The sequence below is a fragment of the Diceros bicornis genome, chromosome 8, assembly GCF_020826845.1.
Source record: "Diceros bicornis minor isolate mBicDic1 chromosome 8, mDicBic1.mat.cur, whole genome shotgun sequence".
NCBI classification, from domain to species: Eukaryota; Metazoa; Chordata; class Mammalia; order Perissodactyla; family Rhinocerotidae; genus Diceros; species Diceros bicornis.
The window spans coordinates 66609402-66634297 of record NC_080747.1 but is presented as its reverse complement, the minus strand read 5'-3'; the positions used below and the strand labels follow the sequence as shown (position 1 = coordinate 66634297).

The 24896-nt window shown below is 40.6% G+C and overlaps 1 protein-coding gene across 5 annotated transcripts in view; it reads left to right on the top strand.

Moving 5' to 3' along the window:
* The window catches only part of RASGEF1B (RasGEF domain family member 1B), a 563361-nt gene that overhangs the window by 198919 nt on the left and 339546 nt on the right, over window positions 1–24896 (top strand). For 4 of the 5 annotated variants that reach the window (XM_058547356.1, XM_058547355.1, XM_058547361.1 and 1 more), the window contains one exon: window positions 19352–19405. In XM_058547356.1, the coding sequence (XP_058403339.1) occupies window positions 19352–19405 (54 nt within the window). Of the gene's footprint in view, window positions 1–19349; window positions 19406–24896 lie in introns of those variants that run through there. The other variant, XM_058547359.1, reaches the window with a different exon arrangement.

Genomic DNA, 24896 nt, shown 5'->3' with positions numbered 1-24896 from the left:
TAGAACTTTAAATACTTAAACCCAGATATAAAAGCCCTATAAGAGAAATTAATTATGATTTCAAAAAGAAAGTGGTATAACCTTCTAAAATGCTCTTTACCTCTTCCCTCAAAGGCCATTTCTGCATATCTAGTTACTGATGTAAATTGGGTAAACTGGTGTTAAAAGGAACTCCCAGTAGAGCAATTGCTTGACTCTTTGGCCTACATCCTCGTGTTTTTTTCCCCCTCAAGATAAAGAGATTAAGCTGCAGAAGAAAATATGGGTTTCTTTGTTTCCTGCTTCTTGCTTCTGTTGTATCTCCAAGCTTATCTGGAATCCTAAACACATCGTATTTCATTGATTTTATGGAAATATGCACATATTTTCATATTCTAACGTTCCTGAAATTGTGATGCTTCATATAATCAATGGTAACATACAATTATAATTAGCAGCACTTTTTCTTTTTCGGTGATGTCTTATAATCAATGATGCCTTTTATGTGATAAAATACTGTATCTGATATTATGGTATATCCATCTTAATTTATTAGAGTTCAATGCTGTGTGAAAAGTTGTTTAGCAGATTAACTTCCTTTTCTAGTCTAATTTTTTTAAGGAGCTCAGGTGGAAGAGAAAGCAATATTTATGGAATATCCAGGTGTCTGAACTATGTGCTGTGCGCATATGATTGTATTTAATCCTCATCACACTGTAAAGTGGGCTTTGTGTTTCCATTTTACGGTCGAGGAAACTGAGGTTTCCAGTAACTTGTACAAACTCATACTGATAGTATGGGTCACTGTTCAAAACAGTGTGTTTATGTATTTTGCTACAAATCCTACATTATTTCTACCATATTACATTTATATTTTAGGGTACACTGCTTCCCTTTAACACCAGAACGTCTTTGTGACTTAGCCCATAGAACTGGGCCCTCTTTAAACAGTGTACAGTTGTTTTCTGACAGCCCTTTAAAAATGTTGTGATCTCTAATTAAACAAGAAATGTTTTTTCTGAACTCCAGCCTCAATCTTTGTGATCAAAAGGATAGAGTGAGAAGAGGGGCTGCCCGGTGGCGTAGCAGTTAAGCACATTCCACTTCTGGGGCCCAGCGTTGGCAGGTTTGAAGCTCGGGCCTGGCCCTACACACCACTCATCAAGCCGTGCTGCGGCAGCATCCCATATACAAAATAGAGGAAGATGGGCACGGATGTTAACTCAGGGCCAATCTTCCTCAGCAAAAAAAGAGGAGGGTTGGCAACAGGTGTTAGCTCAAGGCTAATCTTCCTCACACACACACACACACACACACACACACACACACACACACACAAAGGATAGAGTGAGACTTGCTGTCCCTGAGATGTGAATTGCTCCTCTGTGGGGCCATGGGCTCCGGAGAGTAAACATGCTCCTCAAGAGGCAGCGTGAAGCACAGCACGCCTCATTACGGGCATTTGGATTCCCTTAGTGTTCTGGCAGAGCACGCTAGGAAATAGTATTCAAAATGCCTTGAATTAAAAAAAAAAAAGACTTCCTCCAAGTGTCTAATTTATGGAAAGCCGGTTCATCAACTTTAGAACATGGTTTCAATCAGAGTTCACAAGTGGCCTGGAGACCCAGGCTGTATGCAAGATGTAGTCGATAGGTAGGATTTAGTGGGCCTCTCTTAACTTCCCAAGAGGCAAGCCTGAGAAACAAAGAGCAAATTCCTTTCATACGTCTTTGCTTTGACAGTCCCCTGTATGCAAATGACATTCTCTGGTAAAGTCAAGAAAGGCCGAGAGGGAGGGGGCAGTTACCGACCATTATGTTTGCACAAGCCTGGGGTAGCTAAATTTCAATTCCCAGCAACTCCGAAAATGCTGAAATGCATTCCCTTCTAATTCCCCACCTCACGTCCTGAAGGGCATTTGTTGTCTACAGACGGTACTTATGTTTTCCATTTCCAATCTTCTTTATTTCAAGTTCTCCTCATTTGTAAATCTAAAAACAAACATTAGCAATCTGTCAGAGGTTCTGTTCCATTCATTTGTCTAGAGATTGATCATCAAAATACTCCTTTTATATCAGCAACTTGGGGTCTTATGATGATAAATAATCTGTTGTCCTATTTTGCAATGATTCCTCATAGAGGGCATATGATTATAACACGTACAGGATATAATAGCCAGAAATTCAAGGTCACTAAGAGGTGAGTTGATTACAATTGTTTAAAGTTTCCTTCACTTAAAGAGAATACTATTTGCTGAAGCAATTTTGAAATCATGCATTTAACTTTCCATCTTTTAAAGGCAGTAATGACTCTATTATATGTTATCTGGGTGAAAACTTGGATAAAACCTATTTGCATCTATTCAGAGCCATCCATCCATCTTCATAGTGATGGTTCTGGGAAGGAAGGTCAAGTGACAGCCATGACGCTTTTCATTTTATCTTAAATTCTTGAACCTTCCCACATGAAACAGATGAGAGTTATATGGGTGTATATGGTAAAACACAGGAATAGAAGTTATGCAGTATCTTTCTGAATACTAAAATCAGGGAGCAGCTTTCAATCCTTATGTGATTGCTTGATTGCATTTTATAATCTTTTTTTATTTTCCGTGAGGAAGACTGTCCCTGAGCTAACATCTGTCGCCAATTTTCCTCTTTTTGCTTGAGGAAGATTGGCCCTGAGCTAACATCTGTGCCAATCTTCCTCTATTCTGTATGTGGGACACCACCACAGCATGACTTGATGAGTGGTATGTAGGTCCGCACCCGGGATCTGAACTCACGAACCCCAAGCTGCTGAAGTGGAGTGTGTGAACTCAACCATTATGCCACCAGGCCAGCCCCTCTCATAGTCTTGATTAAATCATTGGCTTCCATCTTCAAAAGGGCACAATAAACTTTTCCTTACCCACCTGGAAGGTTTGAGGATGAGATGAAAATCATATACATTAAAATACTTTGTATATGGTAACAATATTGTTACTTTGGTATATTTAACTCTCTCTTACTCTTCAGAAATAAATATTAGCACTAAGACCAGGGTGATGATCAACTGACTCTGAGTCATGGAGTCAGGGCAAAGTGGAAACAAACACCTAAGCTCCTTCAATCACCCACATCTTCAGGTGGACCAGGGATGAGGACAAGAAGATGCACACCACACACAAGTCTTGCGGGCATCCCTTCGATCATTCAACAAATATTTATTGAACACTAGTATGTGTCATGCATTGTACCATATGGTGTCAATAAGACAGAGCCCCTGCCTTTGCGGAACTAATATTCTATGAGGGCTGCAGACAAGTAGGCAGTTAGAGTATCCTGTGGTAAGCACTTTGGTAGGGATCTGGATGGTCTGAGATGGGAGCACATAGAAGGGGATTCTAGTCCTGATTTGGGAGATCAGGGAGGGTTTTTTTGAGGAAGTGCTCTCCTAGGTTTCTCTTAGGAAGTGCTATTCTGTGACAACTCGCTAGCTCTTCTATACTGCTGACTGCTTTTTCTTAATTTTCTTAGCTAGTTCTTCTTTTTGTCCATCTTAATAAAATATCCGTGCTTCCTGGGAGTTTGTCCCAGTCCCTATTTCTTGTAATTATACATTTTCCTAGGCACTCTCAATCATAATGATGGCTTCAACTACCCTTGTACACAGTTGGTGCCTAACTGTATCTCTAACTGGCCTTAGACTATTAATTTAGTGACTCATTCATTATTTTATCAATCTTTCCTTGACTATTTATCAAGTACCAGACTGTGCCTAGGGTAACAGAGATGAACGCCAGTGACTTCTTCAGCACTCACTGAGTTTTCAGTCTAGCTAGCAAGGACTACATAAAGAAACTATAAAATATGTGAGAATTTAGGACTTTAGGAATACAGAAAGAGAAACCACTAACTACTCCTGGTGGAGTCAGGGAAATTTTTGTAGAGGGAAGTAGGAATTGGCTAGATGATTAGGAGAAGAGATTTCAGGCAGAGGGAATATAGTAGTATGTTCAAGGACTTGGTGGTCTCCCTGGCTTGTCTGGAAAACAATCCAACGTTTATTGTGGCTAGCTATAAGTGTGTAGTGGAAAGCATCAGAATGTAGCCTGATGAAATAAGGTGCAGTCAGACTGTCAACAGAAACCATGCTCAGAAGCAAGGACATGTTCTTGTAGGCATTAGGGAGCCAGCAGAGACCTTTAAACTGGCAACTTGCAGAATCAAATTTGTTTTAGGTAGATATTCTGGTGGCAATGTAGAGGATGGACTGGCGGCATGGGAGATATGGTAGGAAATTAATTAAGAGGTGACAAGAATTTGAACTAAGGCAGTGGCAAGGGCAAAGAGAAAAGAAAGCTTTATGACTTGAGAGTTTTCTGCAGTTGAATCAATAGGATGTGGTGAGTAAGGAAGAGAGAAAGTCAAAAACGACACTGAGATTTGTGGTTGAATAAGGGAATAGACGGTATCACCATTAGCCAAGATATGAACAACTGGAGACAGATTTGCAATAGGGAAATACGATGTGTTCATTTTTGGACAAGTCAAGTTGTAGATGCCTGTGGGACCTTCCAGTGGAGATATTTAATAGGCAATTGGAAATAATCAATTTGAAGCTTGGGAGGGGGGTCAGGGATTAACACACACTTTTAGAATGATCATAAGATAGCTAGTGGTTGAAGCCATAGAAGTGGATGGATTATGTTCATATTCGACAAATTAAAAAAAAAATCTACTATGTACCAGCCATTGTGACATTTAGAATAAGAATGTGAGTATGGCAAAGCCTCTGCTTCCAAAGAGTTCTCTGGGGTGAGGGACATAGTCAAATAAATGCAATATAGTGTGAAAAGGTTATTATAGAAATATGTACAAGGTACAGAAGTGGCACAAAGAAAAAAGAGATCACACAGGAGGGATGGAAGACACGGTAGAGAAGAAAACCAGGGTCAGAACTCAGTAGAACTTCTCCAAAGAACATGGGAAGCTTCACAGATTTGCTTGTCATCTCTTCAAGGCACATGTCATATCTCATTCATTTCTATACTCTCAGCAGAACCCAGCCTAATGCATGCAACATAAGTGCTCAGTAATGTTTGTTGAATAAATGGGCCCAGGGCAATTGGAAAGAAATGAAAAAAAGAAAAAGAAAATGAAGCATGGTATTTCCCCAAGCCCTGGGGAACACTTTAATCATCTCTTATTAGCCTTTCACTTGGAGAGCTTGTGCAGGTGGAACTCAAAATAACTCTCTGAAGAAATGAAGATGCGGCAATTGAGAACCAGGATAAGCATGGACTGCATCTGTGAGTGCTCTAATGGTGAAATGTGCTTATGGCAAGCTAGATACTTTATTTTTATTTCTGGTCTGCAGTAAAATTGTGTGGCCATCGATTTTCTGTCAGAGTGTCAGAGATAATGGCACATCACCATTCATTTACTAATGACAGTGCTGGGCTTTTAAACAGGATCCCATCACGTTGGGCCTTGCAACCTCCATTCTTGTTGTGTGTCCATTTAAATGATTTGTAATAGCCAGTAATTATGAAAATGTCTTTTTTCCTTGACCTTCTCCCTCTCCTCCTCCCCACCTACCAAATTTACACATTAGTATTTCATCAGCTTGGATTACAAATTAACACAGTTGGTGTTTTGTTTTTCTTTTAAAGATGAGTCTATTTAGGTATATATTAGTACATGAGATTACTATGAAAAAGAAAAAGAAAGATAGACATTGTGTTTAAGCCTTATGGTAAAAGATATTCCCATCACTCCAACAGTAAGTATCCCTCCTAGGGTTGAGTGCCTTCCACTTGATTGTCCAAGGCTTGTTATGAGTTTCATTCCTCTCTCTCCTGAGAAGTTTGAAGGAGGGAATCTTTTCTTCAGGCACCTACAGCTAGGCTTGAGACTCACGTACTTTTTAATTCTCTCCCCCCAAATAACTGTGGTTTAGTGTACTGTTTTTCATTGTTTTATCTGGCTGACAACTAGTCGTTCAGGTTAAAAAAATTTTTTTTATCCTGATCGTATTCTATCTCTTGCTGCAGGAAAGATCAGGCTTTTCTGGAGGGTGAGCTATGGAAACTCCTGGAATGTTTTCTCAATAATTCAGACTTGCAGGCATAACCACACACACGCTTGTGTGTGTGTGTGCGCATATGTGTGTTGAAAATGATCATTCATATCACTTTTCTTTCCTCTCAGGCACTGCATAGTATTCACAGTATAAGTCATTATTCATCTAGTTTAACCAGGAGCATGAGAATTTGCTGGTATATAATATTCTGAAGATCATTTGAGGGAAGAGAAGGCCAGTCCCTCCTCCCTGCTCCCAGCCACTTGCTCTTCTAGAGCCCAGGCTTCAAGTCAACTTGTAGCCTTTTCCTTGCTTCCCCATCCACCATTATGGGCTTTGATGGCATGATATATCCCTATAAACTGGCATTTGTGAAGTCTGTAAGGTAAGTGTGTTTTGAGATGGAGATAGAGAAGTCCAGAATTCTCAGAAATAATAACAATAGCTACTACTTAATGAGCACACATCCTCTTAAATTCTTACAGAATACTCTATGGTAAATGGTCTTGTTCCCATTTTACAGATAAGGAATTGAGGCTCAGAGAATTTAAGTGATGAGCCCCAGTCCACATAACAAAGGGAAGAGCTGGGATTTGAGCCCATGCCCTTTCCTTAAGCTACCCCACTTCCAAGAGGGTCACCTTTGGCCTAGCAATGCTTTTATGGGAGGGTCTTTTAGAAGAAGGGTGTCAGGTTACTAAGAGATATTGGATAACCATGGCTTTCTTCTCTGTTCTTTTGAAGGCAGGTGGTGATGATGTGCCAGGGTGGAGGTGGGAATGGGGAGGCAGGCTCTGGATGTTGGTAGCATCTGGGAGTTGGTTAAGGATGTGGAGTCTCTTCTGTTGACTTCAAACATGAGTATGAGGATTCAGGAACTGAGAATAAGCTTAGTGACAACACTTCTCTCTACATGAAGGAAATTCACAATCTTAGGGATGAAGGATGATTTGAATAATTAATTGAGAGTAAAATCCCCACTTTCTAAGAACTAATGACCGTGGTGGGTTATGCTAATAATTTGGAAGGATCCACTCTCAGCTCCTCAAGGGCATAACTCAGTTCCTGGGAGGTCTACAGCTCTATGCAGTGTGAGCAAAATGATATTTCTTCCTGTGAACTATTTTCTTTATTCCATGGTGCTTTCTTTGGCTTTACCTGTGCCAGACCTGAAAATCTGGAGCTGTCAGCTCAAGTCTAGCCCCCACAGAGCACAGTGGCAATGTTCCAATTCCTCACGGTGGTGAGTGTGAAGAAAGTTCTGCATGCGGGGTAATATTTATGGCTTTGTCAGCTGTTGGCAACATAGGAATGGGCTCAAGATGGCCAAAGGAGCTTTAGTGGATGATGAATGTTTGTTTAGAATGATGATCTAGGGAACTGAGTTACAGTACAGCTTCCCAGCAGCAGGCCCATCTAGTCCAGAACATTCCCTAAAAGAAGAAATTCTTGGTTCAGCAGTATCTCAGGGTCATATGTGACCAAACATGATGAACACTGGTCTTAGAGTTGCTGTTTATTTCAGAAAGTCTTGTCTGCCCGCAAGACTTGTGTGTGGTGTGCATCTTCTTGTCCTCATCCCTGGTCCACCTGAAGATGTGGGTGATTGAAGGAGCTTAGGTGTTTGTTTCCACTTTGCCCTGACTCCATGACTCAGAGTCAGTTGATCATCACCCTGGTCTTAGTGCTAATATTTATTTCTGAAGAGTAAGAGAGAGTTAAATATACCAAAGTAACAATATTGTTACCATATACAAAGTATTTTAATGTATATGATTTTCATCTCATCCTCAAACCTTCCAGGTGGGTAAGGAAAAGTTTATTGTGCCCTTTTGAAGATGGAAGCCAATGATTTAATCAAGACTATGAGAGGGGCTGGCCTGGTGGCATAATGGTTGAGTTCACACACTCCACTTCAGCAGCTTGGGGTTCGTGAGTTCAGATCCCGGGTGCGGACCTACATACCACTCATCAAGTCATGCTGTGGTGGTGTCCCACATACAGAATAGAGGAAGATTGGCACAGATGTTAGCTCAGGGCCAATCTTCCTCAAGCAAAAAGAGGAAAATTGGCGACAGATGTTAGCTCAGGGACAGTCTTCCTCACGGAAAATAAAAAAAGATTATAAGAATAATAATTAATGGAATCAGGACCAGAGCTAGGTGTTTCTGATTCCTTGATCTGTGCCCAGGGTAGACAAACTAGAGCTTGCAGGCCAAATCTGGCTCACTGCCCGTTTTTGTACGGCCTACAAGCTAAGAGTGGTTTTCACATTTTTAAATAGTTGGGAAAAAAGCAAAAGAAGAATAATATTTCATGACACATGGAAATTATATGTAATTCAGATTCAGTGTCTATAAAATAAAGTTGTATTGGAACACAGCCACACTTACTCATTTATGTATTTTCTATGACTCCTTTCATGCTACAATGACAGAGCTGAGTTGTGACAGACACCTTATGGCCCACAAAGCCTAAAATGTTTACTGTCAGTCCCTATACAGGAAAAGTTTGTCAACTGCTGTGAAGATGATCAGTAAATAGAGATCCCCGGTGCATACTCTCTGTAGTAGTTTGCTAGGACTACCAGAAAAAATACCACAAACTGGTGGCTTAAAACAACAGAAATTTATTGTCTCACAATTCTGGAGGCTAGAAGTCCAAAATCAAGGTGTCTGCAGGGCCATGCTCCCTCTGAGACTCTGGGTAGAATCCTTCCTTGCCTCTTCCTAGCTTCTGGTGGTGGCCCACAATCTTGGATGTTCCTTTCTTTGCAGCTGCATCTGTCCAGTCTCTGCCTGCATCATCATATGGCTGTCTTCACCTCATCGTCCCTCTGGGTGTGCTTGTGTCTGTGTCCAAATTTCCCCCTTTTCATAAGGACACAAGTCATATTGTGTTAGGACTCACCCTAAAGACTTCATCTTAACTGGATTCTCTGCAAAGACCCTGTTTACAAATAAGGTCACATTCACAGGTACCAGGGGTTAGGACATCAACATCTCTCTTGGGAGGGATACAATTTAACCCAATTCAACTCCACTATAGTGTGTTGTCCCCACATTATCATTACTCTTCCTTCTTTCTCTACTTCCCTCTCTCTGTACCTCCTTCCTCCCTTTTTCCTTTTTCTTCCGTCTTGCCTCCCTTACCTCATTCACTATACATTCTTCAAACATTTATGGAGTCCCTACTGTGTCCTCATCCCTATGCCCATCACCGTGCTAAAGTATAGGGTACAAAGATGGTTAAGAGTTGGCCTCTGGCCTCGCCAAGCTTACAGTGCAATGTGGAAGATCAATACCTGTGATAAGTTCCATCAAAGGGGTTTGTATAAGGTACGGTAGAGATTTGGAGGGATCTTAAGGATCTAAATTATCGAACATGGAGTAATAACCTTTCAAAGTAATTGATGTGGTCCTATTATTTAAAGTACCACAGCTATTTACTCAAAAGTTATACATCCTAATATACATTTATATTTTGGTATAGAGTTTCCTCACTATTCTTTTAAAGTCAAAATGTATAGACATATTCTGCCCTCTTATTTGCTTCAGTTCCTTCAATCCCTCTTCTCTTCAGCACTTAGCATGTCAGATTAGGATACTCTGCCCTGGAAAAGCAATGGGACAACCCTGAGTCGGGGCCTCCAGCCTTGTTATATTAAGTTGCTGGCTTTTAGGGAGACTTGCTCTGCAGCTTTGTGGGATGAAGCTTGACACCACTCAGTGCCTTTTGTCCTAATATGTTGCATTTTGTTGTGTCGTCTTTGAGGCTCTTTGTTGCTCTGCTCTCTCCTCCTGGCACTAATTTGCCACATTCAAATACTGTCATGAAGTGCATGAAATGTGTCCTGACAGCTTCTCCTTCCCTTGCCCCAGAGCGCAGCATCTTGCTGGTCTCACAGGATCCTCCTCGCCAGGGTCTGGGGTTTGAGGGCACAGTCAAGGGAGTGGGGTTTATTCTCTTTGTGGGGGTCCTGGTGGGGTCTATTTGTGGACAGCATCCTCAGGTCCTGTGTTTTATCTCTGTGCCGTTTGTAAATCGGGGAGTTCTTGCAGATTCAGAGCTTCCTACAGGTTATCTACCCCAAAGATGCTGGCCTAGTGGAAACAGCAAAGATCCACTCCCTGCAGAAAGGGGGAACCAGTACTAAAAAGTAACACCTCTTCTCCCAATGGTATTCTCTTCCTTGGGTTCACAGTTGCTGCCGACCTTACTTTTGTGTCTGGACTTTATATGTGCATTTCTCAGTCTCTGATCTGCCCAGCCCTTTTGAGGGAGCTTTTTTGATCTCTTTTATAAAATTCAATATGAATGCAAAGGCTCTTTAGCTTTTATAAATGATGCTAAGAAGAAATTCATATTAATTTATTAGTAAATAACCTTTGACATTGATATTATGAGACACAAGCTCACATTGTCAGTTTTTAAATGAATTGCATGTTCTACTCTGATGATCCCAAGTACAATTCTCATAGCACAATCTACTCTAGAAATACTTCTGAAGGCTAGCGACCTGAGTCTTGGTTTGACCACTTAGTAGTTAGGAAAACTTGGGCAAGTCACTTAACCTCTCTGTTTCTTAGTGTCCTACAATGAGTATAATAGTCACTTTATAGAGTTGTTTGGAAGTTCAAATGAAGCATTGTGTATCAAGGGGTTTTAGAAATTGGAAGTTTTGGGGCCGGCCTGTTGGCATAGTGGTTAGGGTCACGTGTCCCGCTTCTGCGGCCTGGGGTTTGCTGGTTTGGATCCTGGGCATGGACCTACTCACTGCTCATCAAGTCACGCTGAGGCAGTGTCCCACATAGAAGAACTAGAAGGACCTACAACTAGGGTATACAACTATGTACTGGGGCTTTGGGGAGAAAAAAGAAAAAGAGGAAGCTTGGCAACAGATTTGAGCTCAGGGCCAATCTTCCTCAAAAAAAAAAAAAAGACCTGGAGGGATCCCGGTTGTTGCTGGGTTAATAAAAAAAAGAAATTGGAAGTTTTATATAAATGTCAGAAGGTATTATTAGTATTGTCACTAATTAAAATTATGCTATGGGAATTCCACTCAAAGATACTTTTTCTTCTTTTGTGAGGTCATAAAAGGCATAGTTATCATTACTGTTAACTTGCTTTGGGTATATCTTAGACCACTGGTTCTCAGGGTATGGTTCCTAGACCAGGAGCATCAACCTTACCTGGGAATGTGTTAGAAATGCAAATTCTTGAGCCCTACCCCATACCTCCTGAATCAGAACTTCTGGGAGAGGGCCCCAGCAATCTGTGTTTTAACAAGACCTCCAGGTAATTCTCATGCCACTAACACCACTGGCTTAGATAAAGTGATGCCATATTGAGTATGTGTAGGCTCTGAATTGCTGAGTTTTAGTTTTCTTACCTGGCTTTCCTTTCAGACGTGGAAGGGATTCTGGAAGACACAAATGTGTGCACCTAAGACTGACTTGCCATCATCAGTTGTCTTCCTACAACATGCCTACCAGCTAGGTGTACCATTTTCAGCATTGACATAGATCCTAGGATTGCAGGTCCTTGAAGCTTCACCTTTGTTAAAGATAAACTTGTTGGAGATTGTAGCAGGGGTCCAGAGAGGGGCTTTTAAGGTGCCCCCTACTTATGTGGGATAATAACAGTTGAATGAGACAACTGGTAAACTATTCAGTGAAATTCAGTAGATCTGTACTGAGCTTGATTCCTGTTCTGGCCACCTCTGAACGTCAGGTATTGTCTTCCCTCTAACAGTCGTTAGTCTTCCTCACATGAACACCCACCTATTAATGTGTCTTGGGCCTGCCCTTCAGGTGCTCTGCCAGGTCTCAAAAAATGCCAGGTGCCCTACTGCACACTCTGTACTTTCCCGTCATGCCCCTGGATTGTGGCTATGCCATGGCTGTCACGACAGACAGGTGGACGGTAGTTACTTGGGTAAAGTAAATAAGGTGGTAGAGGAAATGTGGTGGGAAAAACATTAGGGAGATTATGGTACTGTCATGTTGATCGACAGGGCAGAGGCACATATAGGTGTTCAATAAGTATTTATTGAATGAATGAATGAGGAATGAATTTCGTGTTTGGGAGCTAACTTGTCTACTTATAAGCATTTATCTTATCCCAAATGAACAGACATTATGCCTTGATTGAGTGAACTGTTAGATATGTTTAGTTTTAAATGCAGACATAAATAGATTTGATCTTTCCATGGTTCGAATTTCCTCCCATCAGCTTTCCCTTAATTATCCACAAGTGTTCCAAACCTTCATTAGCTAAATAGGATGCAGATGATGGTCATTAGTCTGGGATATAAATCTTGCTGGCACATTCAATGGCACTTGGTTAATTGAAATTTTCAATATTCATGGACTACAAGAAAACACTGTAATTTTATCATTTATTCAGGGGTATAATTTTTTTCCTCTAACTGGTTGTGTTTTATAATTATGCAGTTAAAAAAAAATAAATATGAATGCCACACTTTGCCTGGAGGGGATACCACTCTTTTCAGTGTACATGTATCAATACCAGTCTACTAAAGCATGAAGACAAAATGGAAATTCATACTTTGTCTAGAAATCCTAAAATTGGCCAGGGAAATGTCTAAGAAAGCATCTAAGTAGTGTGCTCTTCTGGGACCCATTGATTCAAGTGTAAGAGACTTCCAAATTGTTAGCAATATGAGTAGATCTAGTCCTGACATCTACCAATGAGTAAGAAATCATACAATGTGTCTGTGGGGTGCAAATTGCGGGTATCAAATGGAGATGCTTTGTGCAGGCATCATTGCTTTAAATGGTTATTAGCTTTCAACTGCATTTGACCATTTATCCAAACTGGCTGTCTTCTGGTGGTATCTGGCTGAGAGTGAAACACACACACACACACACACACACACACACACACACACACACACACATATCAAGGAACAACTGATGCTTGAAATAAAATTTCATAACATTACCATCCATCTTGGAGATTAAATTTTCTTAATTCCTGAGTTTTTATAATCTGATACTTAAGCAATTCTCTTCTCTTCTCTTGCACCCAACTTCATTCTAATTTAATCAAGTAAGTGTTATATGTTTGCTGTTTTTAAAATATAAATCTTGGTTATAGATATTACATAGCAGAAACTGGCTCAGTAGAGGTAGAGTATATCTATTTCTGTTTCTTTTTCTAAACCTAATTTAGTGGGAATAAAACAACATAGTAATAACTCTCAAAGGAAAATTTTCCCTTAAAAAGGAATATAGAACATATGGAGTCCCTTTTCAGTGCTCAATCACTTTGCAAAATGCTCCCACCAGTGAGAATCAGGTAAGCAGCTGCTCTTGCAGAAGTCTCCTTTTGTAGGACTAGAGGAACTATCAATCACTGATCCTCCATCTGGGTTCTCTGACCAAGGGCTTATCAGTGTCAGTTGTCCAACTGAAGTCACTCATCCTTCTGGGTTGTCTTGGCTTTTCTTCCCCTTGGAAATTTTCTACAAATGGTTGTTAATGTTAATTTAATGAAGACATGTTAAGCATGTTTAGATGTCTCCTAAATTAACCATTATTTAATGTGTCTCAAAATCAGATGTAAAGACATCTTATGTTATGCTTTTGTGGATCACCTGTAAAACTCTACCTCTGTAGATAATCAAGAGCAGACCATATTATTCAGTCAAATGTTCTTTCCTCAGAGGATGGAAGAAAGAAATAGGCAGTATACTCGTTGATTTCCAAACAATGTTCCTGATAAGATCAGGCCCATTTTCTTCATATTAGCCAGGGCTCTCCTGACCTAAAAGGACATGAATAAGGGCTTCCCCATTTCGTAATGAAGAATTCAAGACCTCAAGGCCAGTGATCCATCTTAAGCTCACAAGGAGATCTGTTAAGATGGGATAAGAATTAAGTGCCTAGACTCCTGAGCAAGTGGTCCATTTATTTGTCTGTCCAACGACTCTTTCATAAAACACCAGCAAACTTCTAAGCTCTAATAAGGGTCCATGTTCAACTAAAGTAGATCAGTCATAGCCAGTATCTTCCCTTGGCAAAAGCGTGTCAGAATAAAGTAGATTGTAGTGGACATAGCCATGCTGCACCCAGGTCTCCCTGCTGCTGCGAGTGCTGCTGGCCAACTGCCTTCAGCTGTTAGCCCTCTCAGAAAATTGCCCTTGGCTGAAAAGAATCATTTTGCCCAGGGTCATGCCTCCTTCCTAGGGTAGCCCTTAGCTTCTCTCCAGCTTGGGACAAGTCTGTCCCAGCCTCAGAGCTCCTCATTTGGTTGGCTGAGGGCTTTGTTGAGTTTGCAGCACAGCCCAACTTCTTCCTCTGCCCAGTCCTGCACCCTTCCCTTTCCTTCTACAAGTGGAGATCCTGAGAGCACTCCCGAATAAAACCTCCTAATCTCCATCTCACAGTCTGCTTTTTAGGGAGCCTAAGGCGACTTGTGTCTTTAGATCTTTCCCCATCACCTTGAGTGTCCAATGTTCTCATGTAAGTCTTCATTTCTCTCCTATCAAAATCTGCTTTCTTTTTTCCTTTTTTCTGGTGAGGAAGATTAGCCCTGAGCTAATATCTGTTGCCAATCCTCCTCTTTTTGCTGAGGAAGATTGGTCCTGGGCTAACATCTGTGCCCATCTCCCTCTACTTTATATGTGGGATGCCAGCCACAGTATGGCTTGATAAGTGGTGTGTAGGTCTGCACCCAGGATCCGAACCTGCAAACCCCGGGCTGCCAAAGTGGAGTGCGCAAACTTACCTACTATGCCACTGGGCCAGCCCCCAAAATCTGCTTCTGAGGGGCCGGCCCAGTGGTGTAGAGGTTAAGTTCAGCATGCTCCGCTTTGGTGGCCCGGGTTCATGGGTTCGGATCCCAGGCACGGACCTACAACACTCATCAAGCCGTGCTGTGGTGGCAACCCACGTACAAAATAGAGGAAAGATTGGCACACATGTTAGCTCAGGGCCAATCTTCCTCAAGCAAAAAGAGGAGGATTGGCAACAGATGTTAGCTCAGGGCCAGTCTTCCTCACCAAAAAAAAAAAAAAAAGTCTGCTTTTGAAATTTTTAAAAAACAAAAAACCCCAAAGTCAAAAGTCTGCTTGTAGGAAAGGATCTGATAAACTCTTTCTCCCTAAGGTGTAACAGACCAACAATTATAATACATGAAATTTCCAATTTCCCCCTTTGCAGTGACTCTTTTACCCAAGCATCCCTTGAGGGTTTGTCTATTATGATTCAAGCCTTATGCATAAACAGAGCTCTAATAAGTGAAATTTCAGGCATCAGGATATAAATGGACTACAGAAGGGCCTCACTTTCCAGATTCATTTTGGTAAATTGCTAAACTGTCCATGTATAATACTGTTCACTCCATGCTGATCACCCCACCAACAGGGTTAGAAGTCAGTGTTCTAAGAAAGCTATTGTGCTTTATTGTGCTTGTGCTCCTGTGACAAACATAGCATCATGCAAACTTTGGTAGAGGGGACTCATTAGGAGTTTCTTCTTTAGTAGAAAAATATTGATGCAACAATCAAGAAGGTCACAGCATGGGTAAGTCACCATGTTTTAAGTCTTTCATTTTCAGTAATTAAAGTGAACATGTTATTGGAAGGTTTAGAAAGCCCACCCAAAGTCACTCACAATAGCTGCAATTAGGAAGCTGGAATGCCAGTTAAAGTCTTTCGATGGGAACGAAATGAGACTGACCAAGCGTATAAGTAAAATCCCCTTAGAAAATGGCCAAATTAAGGATGCAGACTCTCATTGACCCATGCAGTACCTCCTTCACACCCATTCCAGGTACTGAGACTTCACTGTACATTTGTCCTTTGATTCAAGTGGTTCCTTTCTACAAATGTTAACATTGAGAGCTACTTGCGTTAATTTTTTTAGTGAAGCCAATTTCACCCATCTCTGACTCTCATTTCTTCTCCAAACATGTTTCTCAGATCACCTGAGACTGTTCTAGAAGGTTGAATGGTATTGTTTAATTTTGAAGATCATTTCCCCTGAGGCTGCAGCACTAATGTCTGAATTCTTAGACGTGTTCCTTAATTTACTCTCCCCAGTGGTATATCTTAAGCTTAGTTAAAAAAGCAATTAGAGTCTCTCAAGTTGCCCCCATGTGGAGTCTTCAGTAGCTAGAATTTAGGTCCTCCCCAGATTTTGACTTCCATTTAGGACAGAGAATGAGACTTAACATCAGGGACAAGAAGAGAAATTCCCACCATTAGACTTCTGTTTCCTGGGAAAAATATAGTTACACTAGCCAGGGAGTCAGGATCATTTCCATATCTAGCTCCTTTAGAGTTTAGACCAGTTGTTCTCAACTGGGGGTGATTTTGCTCCCCAGGGGACATTTCCAATGTCTGGGGACAGTTTTGGTTGTTACGACTAGCGTGGGGAGGGAGGTGTGCTTCTGGCCTCTGGTGGGTAGAGGCCAGGAGTGCTGCAAAACCTTGTACAAGGCGCAGCACAGCACACACACACAAAGAATTATCCAGTTCAAAATGTTCATAGGCCCAACACTGAAAAATTGATTTAGCCTAACCAAGTGGATAATGAACAATAGAGACATGCAAAATAGAGAGAAAATGTATGTTACTATTATTCAGGAATGTTTCGTCTCTCTCCCTTGGCTTCACTTTGTAGTGTTATTGCACGTGACGCTGCTTTTCTAGCATCGTGCTTTCAAAATAGCGTCCTGGGGTAAGGACTGCAGTTTTACCTGATGTCATTTTTTGCATCCGTTCAATGCATATTTTTTGGTTACCCTCTTTGTGCCAGGCACTAGTTTGGGTAATGGGGCTACAGTAATGACCAAGCCTTGTTGGGTCTTTACTTTCCTGGATCAGAAATCTGCGAGTGGACATGGAGGCCTCTCTCATGACAGGTGCTCGTGTGTACAAATGCATGAAGGTGATGGAAGGTCATGAGGAAGGCGTTCGCTGGCAAGATTGCAGCGCTGGGTTGGTTCACTGTAGCATGTGAGAGCTGTCTGCTTCTTTGGCTTTTCCATCTCTCCTCACTGGCCCAATCTTTGAACAGCAAGCAAGAATATCTTTCCTTACATCCCCAAGGAATACAGAAATGAGAGAAGCTAAGATATACCTGGCAGCAGCAAAGGGCAAGATGCGTGGAGCTCGCAGGGCTGTGCTCAGTCCTGTCAACACGGGCTCTGTTTGTCAGGGTCGAAATTAGGTCATGGGCTCAATTATGATAAGAAGAATGGGTCTCGTGCCCTCATTCTCTTTGAGCGAAGATGGCTGTTTCTTTATGGGAGCCATTTTCTTCCCTTTCTTGGTAATTCTGCTGTGTCTGTTTTTGTGAACTTTTCATTTTGTCCTTCTTTTTTGACTTTTGCGTTTTCTCTTTTCTTCTACCACCAAAATTCTTCACTTCTTTCCCTTTTGTTCTTTTAATTCAAACTTTCTGAATAACATTTCTCCCTTCCCTCACAAGTAAAATAAAAGCTGCCAGCAAACCAAATTTAAAGGTCACACCAACCTAAACCTTGAACTTAACTTTTCTTCATGAAAGATGCTTTTTTGTATGTATATCCAGAAAGATGCTTTTTTGTATGTATATCCACATCTGTGTTTTCTGTCCTTTAATACTGCATATTATTTTGGGCCAGAATATGTGCTGGCTCAGATTCTTAACTTGCTCTGGTGCTTGTCCCCAAACAAAACAAAATGCTAGATGAGGTGGTAAATATTTTTATGTTATATGAGGAGAGAGTGGGATAAAGTTTATATACATTAGATCTTTAAGCCATACAAAAGTCTTTATTTGTTTTGCATTTCTTTTATTTCTTTTGACCCTATTCAACTAGAATAAAATTATCAGTATAAATATATATTTGTATATGTATACATATACACATACATAATATATATGGATATATATATTGCTTATATATACAAGGATGTTTATTGCAGCATAGTTTGTAACAGCAAACAAAAGTAAACAAACAAAAGCAACAACAAAAGAACTAAAACCTAGAAACCATCAAATATCCATCAATAAAGGAAAGCATGCATAAAGTATGGTATATCCATATTATGGAATGTTATGCAGCCATCAAGAAAAATGAGTCAATCTATATGAACTGACCTGGAAAGATGTTGATAATACATTCTTAAATAGGATGGTACACTCTCAAGAAAGAAAGAAACTCCTATATGTGCATATGTAATGTAATACAGATAATTAGTATATAATTCATGTAATTACATGTAATGTAATATGTATTTGTATAAAAATAGAGAAAGTGTGGAAGGATGAACGTAAATTTTTATTATTGGTTACTTTAGGAGGATAGGTTAGAAAGGAGATTGACTCATTAAGAATATTAGTTTTAGGGGCCAGCTCTGTGGCCTATTGGTTACGTTTGGCACGCTCTGCTTTGGCAGCCCAGGTTCGGTTCCCGGGCGCGGACCTACACCACTCGTCGGTGGCCATGCTGTGGCAGCGGCCCACATGCAAAATAGACGAAGATTGGCAGAGATGTTAGCTCAGGGTGAATCTTCCTCAGCAAAAAAGTAAATAAATAAAAAAGAATATTAGTTTTATAATTAAAGAAAAAGTAGAAAAGTTTACTGGAAAAAATTTTAGTACCATTTATGTAGCTAGCCACGGCTCTGTTGAACTCCTCATACGATAGTCCAAGAGGAAAAAACTGTCCCAGCTGGGCTTGCATGCTAAGTGCCTTTTCAGTGGTTCATGAGGCCAAGAAAAGATACACACAAGTATGTAAAAAGTCAGTCACAGAGAGAACGAGTGTGCTAAAGGCAGTGGAGATGAGATGGCAAGCCCTTCTCTTAAGTGGGGAGAAGCTCCACTTCATCACTCAGGCTCGTGACAGGCATCATCGGAAAGATTTTGGCGTTGGATGTTTTGCACATATCCCTTCAAGATAAGGAGAGAGTACCATGTGCAGTTGAGAAGGTGGGTTCTGGCATCAGACTGCTCAGCTTTGATTCCTGACCTATTTCCGAGGTATGTGATCTTTGACGATTAACCTAATAGTCAAATTTTCAACCTAATTGTGCTGCAGTTACGTTGTTTGTGAAAGGAAGATAAATGAGAGTCCTTACTTCAGTGGATCATCGTTGGCCCGTCATGAATGTTCCAACTCGGATAGGGTGGCGGTGCGAGCAGTGAAGGGCAGACACTTTTTAAAATCCAGAGAAATAAAGGGGGTTATTGGAAGCAGTGCCCACCGTGGATTGGAAAGACAGGGCAGAGTCAATATCATTACACTTTGATGATTCTAATGCGTTTCCCACCTTTCTGTTTTGCAGACCTCCATTTTCAGCACACTGGCCCGTGAGAAGTCCTTATCTGAATGCAAAAAGGTAAGTCAGCCTCCAAGATTTCCAATCCACTGTCAGAGTACTAAAAGGCTCCAGAGTTGATGACATTCAGTTGAAAAGCTATGGTATCAATGATAATGTTCTGATGACATATTGTAGCCCTTTCTTCAGAGATAGAAATTTGAATGGTTCTCTTTAAGGATGTGGAAAACTCCGTTATCATTTGACAGCATTTTGTTATAGGGAAGCTCTGGTTCCTTATATTTCTATCTTGCTATTCTCTGACATTTTATTCTGCAAGGTGAGCATCAAGAGAGTCCAGGGCAAGCTGCATTGCAGGCGTCTATATCTTTGTTTGCAAATTTAAATCTAATAAACCTACACTCAATACAATATAAAAATGATTTTGTATTTTTGAAAGCTGATCATACAGCATAAAAATCTGGTTTGGATTCACCACAGTCAAGTGTGAGAAGCTGTCATGCTTTGCAAAAGGATTCGCCTCACTAGCATCTAATGGAAAACGTCCCTGTAATGGATCACGTCTGAAGACTGGCCGCTGTAGCGGTAGCAGCGTGTCTAATTCCTGGCCTTTGCAGCCCAGGGGGCACTTTTATCCGCCTCTTTAATCTCAGGTTTAACTAGATCTTCTCCTTCTTGAGGGGAAAGAAGTGATTTCACAGTCCTAACAACTCAAATAGATTCTTTGACACTATCTATTGATATGGAAAACCAGGTGCATAAAGCATTGACCTGTCCCTCATATATTAGTAACTTGGCATTTCTTAGGATTTTATACCGTGACATTGTTTGCTGTGCTGTTTTTGTTTCTGAATTTGCCTGATATGGAAATAGGTAGCAGGGATATTCATCTTTAAAGGTGATGTGAGGGCCCACTGTTTTGAATTCTGAATGCCATCCATTTCGTTATCTTGATGGTTTTTTTATTGCCTATTAAATCTCCATCTTGATTGAGTTCTGCCTTGTTTGTCTTGGTTTCAGCTCCCTGAGAGTGAGGTCCATGTAGTATTCTTAAAATTGTAGATCTTGGAGAATGAAGAGACTTTAGGTGTTCTCTAGTCTCATTTTTCCCAGAGGTTGACTGCCGTTGCTATCATGTATAGATGGACCTCTAGTCTCTACCTGAATATTCTATTGACAGGGAACCCAATGAGCCTGACTGTTCACTAGTGAGACAATTCAAAGTATTAGAGCGTTCTTCATTTTACTGAGCCACTATCTGCCTCCTTTTGAATTCTGTTTTTAAGTATGAAGCCAGTTAATATGCTCTCTTCTGAATCTTCTCCCCACCCAACCTCTAGGCTAATAATTTTCCTTCTTTATTTCTAGTAGGACATTGATATGATATTTCTAGTAGGACGTGGACTTCTGGGAGCTGGCTCTCTGGTTTCGAAACCTGGCTCTGTCGCTTACTACTTATGTGACCTTGGGTTGGTTATATAAGCTATTTGTGCCTCACTTTTATCATCTGTAAAATGGGGATAATAATTATACCTACCTCATATGGTAGATGAATTAATAGATATTAAATGCTTAGAACAGTGCCCAACACATACTAAGTGGTATATTAGTTATTATTATTATTGCTTCTAGACCAAGTTATCCTTTTTTTTTTTTTGCATGGTCTTTGTTATCAGTGTAAAGAACTGTGTAATATTCTCCAGATGTGGTCCATTTGGCAAAAGCACTATGGGACTTTTTATATACTTGGTGTATGACAGGCACAACATAAGATGTGGGCTATGATGAAAGGACAACCTGTAGGCTTTCTTGAGTGTGGCACTAATATTCTACTAATACGATGTAAGATGGCATCAGTTTCTGTTTATAAGCCACGTCCTTCTGTTGGCTCCATGAAGTTTGAAGTCCTTGCACGTGCTCTTAAGACATTTTCACATGAGCTGCTGTTAAAACATGACTCTCTTTTATATTTATGTAAATGATTCTTTGGGTGTGAATGTAAGCCATTATATTTATTTATTTATTTGTGAGGAAGATTAGCCCTGAACTGACATCCGACGCCAATCCTCCTCTTTTTGCTAAGGAAGATTGGCCCTGGGCGAACATCTGTGCCCATGTTCCTCTACTTTATGTGGGATGCCGCCACAGCATGGCTTGACAAGTGGTGTGTTGGTGCGCGCCTGGGATCCGAACCTGTGAACCCCAGGCTGCTGCAGCGGAGCATGTGCGCTTAACCGCTACACCACTGGGCCAGCCCCCATTAAATTTATTTTTATTCATTTTTAAAATTGTGATCAATTTTATAAAATTTATAAACTCAATTCTGTTATCCAACTTATTTACTACCTCTTCCAGTTCTATGTCGTGCGGAAATTAGAGTAGCATAGTCAGTCTCTGACTTCACTTTCATTCACTCATTCATCTACCCAGTCAGTTAACAAGTGTTCATTGAGCACCTCCTGTGTGACGTGAACTGGAATATCACGGTGAACAAGTCACATGTGATCTTTACCATCATAGAACTTATAAACTGTTATTAAACAAATAAAGTTGTCATGGATGATATATTGTGTTAGCAAAATTGTGATGGATGATATGATTTTTTTTTTTTTTTAAGTAGGGAGGTTACAAGATCATATACCAAGGGAACCTAACCTAATCTAGGGGTCAGGGAAAACTTCCCTGAAGAAGTGACCTTCACGCAGATACCCAAAGAATGAATGAGATTTGGCCATGTGAAGACAGGAAGAGGCAGAAAGACAGCAAGTGTGAAAATCTGGAAGAGAGAGGTAGAGAACTATAAAATGTTCAGAAAGTCTGGAATTACAACTTGAAATAGAGAATGGTGAACAGTAAGACAAAAGGAAGCCTGATCATGGAGGGCCTTGTAAAACCATATTAAGAGTTTAGATTTATTGTAAGGGTAACAAGAAATTTTTAAAAGACTTTGAACTTGGGAGGGTAGGTGTACTTGACATGATATGATTTTTATTTTAATATCACTTGGCTGCAGAAGGACAGAAGAAGCAAGATTTCAGGTACGAAGTCTAGGTGTAAGGCTATAATCTAGGCAAAAGATGGTAGTGGCCAGGATGAGAATACTGGTAGTGGGGATCAAGAGATATTTGGCTGATAAAATCAACAGGATATGATAATAGTTTGGATATATGGGAGAGGAAGTAGCTAATGATGATTCCCTGATTTCTGATATGGGCAACTGGCAGAATAGCGTGCTATTTTCTGACACAGGAACAGGGTCAGGAAGTAAGTTGGGGAGTTCAGTTTGGTATATGTCAAGTTTGTGATGTCTGTAATCTCCTAGTAAGGATGATCAGCAGGCATCTAGGCATGTAGATTTATAATTCAGGAAAACATTCTGGGCTAGATATATGAATACGGGAGGAATATGCATATAGAGAATTATTGAAAGAGTGGGAATAGATGAGATCGCCCAGGGAGGGTGTGTAGAGTGAGAAGGATTCTTGAGTAAACACAAGAATCTTGAGGAGCATTGGTATATAAGGACTTGGAGAAGATGACTGACCTGTGAAAGAAAGTGAGAAGACATTATAGCCGTAAAGGTTGGAAGAAATCAGAATAATGTGATGTTGTAGAAATCAAACCAATAAAAAAGTTAAGTCATTAAAAATGAGGTAGTCATTAGTATCAAAACTACTGCTGAGAGGTTAAGTAAAATAAGGACTGAAAAGCATCCATTGGTTTATCATATTGTAGGTTGTTGTTGGTTTTAACAAGATCCAAGTGATGGGTACAGAAGCCAGATTGCAGTCGGTTTAGGATTAAGTGACGAAGGAAATAGAAATGGTAAAAGCTTTTTTTAAAGGAATTTGTTGCAAAAGGAAGGAAAGAGATGAGCAGTTAGAGGGGGGATGTAGGGTTGCGGGAGGGTCCTTAGGATGGGATAGATTTGAACAAGTGTGTTTAAATGCTGTTGGAAAGAAGACAATAGAAAGGCAAGGAGCAAGGGGTAAGGATCTGAGAAAAGAGAGGGGACGATCCTTTGAGTGAGGTCCTTGAGAAGACTGAAGACTTTGGATGCCAAAGCACAGAATTAACCTTAGGTAGGTGGAGGGACACATCTTGCTCTATAATAGAAGGGAAGGGAGAAAGGCTAGAACTCATATGGGTAAGAGTTATGGAAGCAGGGAGCCAGAATGGGGTCATGCCATTAGATGACTCTGGTCAATTCATCTACTTTTTAAAAAATTTTTTGGTGGGGAGGTGGGGTGATTATTCAACCAGCTTTGAGTCTGTACAACTATATTATTTCCACAGTATTTGTTTAACCTACAGATATTCCGTCACAATATTTTGCATAGATAGTACCATTGACATGATCAACAATCTCTGGGCAATTTTGCCTGTTCTAATGAGGTCTATTTTAAGAAAATCACTGTCAAATCTGTGACTCATATAATGAAATCTTTTCAGAACCCTAGATCTGTGTTGCTGACTAAGTAGAGGTCTTTTCCACCTTGGTGTCTCACAGACCAGGTCTAAATGTAAACAAATCTTTCTGCATATTCTCTCCCATCCTGGACTTTCTTCTTTTCTCTTCATCGCCTCAGGTAATGGCTTTACCATTCTGAGCTAGAAACCTCAGTGTCACCCTTGATTCCTCCCATTCCTTTACTTTCCACATCCAACTAGCTATCAAATCCTATAAATTCCATTTTGAAATCCCTCTAGAATCTCTCCATCATCCCTTTCTTTGCCTCCTTATCCTTCCTCTGGAGGGTTGTAACAACTTCCCCCTTGCTCTTTCCTTATACCAAGTTTTCCCTTCTCCACTCCATTTTCTAAAACACGACCAGAGTGACTTTCCAGAAAACAAACAACAAACACATCTGTTCATGTCAAACCCTTACCTAAAAACATCTAAGTGATTTCAGTTTTCTTCAAAATAGCCCCAAACTCCTCTGCATAACTTGAGAAGTCATTCCCACTATCTACAGCCTCATCTCCTGGTAGTCTACTAGGTGCTGGACTCTGGAGGTCTTGAGCAGACTGCTTCTGAATGTGAAACTCTTTGATAACTTTGTGCCTATGTACGAACTGTTTCCTCTTCCTAGAATGCTCTCCCCCTGCCTCTTGTCTCCTTGGAAAACTTACTTTTCTGTGGAGAGACCCTTCACATGTCACTTCTTTTTCACAGACTTTCTTGGTTTCTCCAGGAAAGATGAGTGGTTTTACCTCCTGGGTTTGTAACATTTTGTACTTAGTCCAAGTATAACACCTAACAACAACCACACAACTTGTCCAGTGTTTACCATTTTCTCAGCCCTGTGAAAAGTGCTTTACATGGATTATCTCATTTTATTTTTGTAACAGCCCTCTGAGGTAGGTAATGTTATTACTACCATTTACAGGTAAAGAATTTGAGGCCTAGAGACATTGAAGAACTTGCCTGAGGACACTCCAGCCGGTAGGTGTTGGAGCCAGGCTGTGACTCCAGGCAGTCTGAGGCCAGAACTGTTGCTTTTAGTGTTGTGGTACCTCCTTCTGCTATTGGATTCTAAATATTTATTTA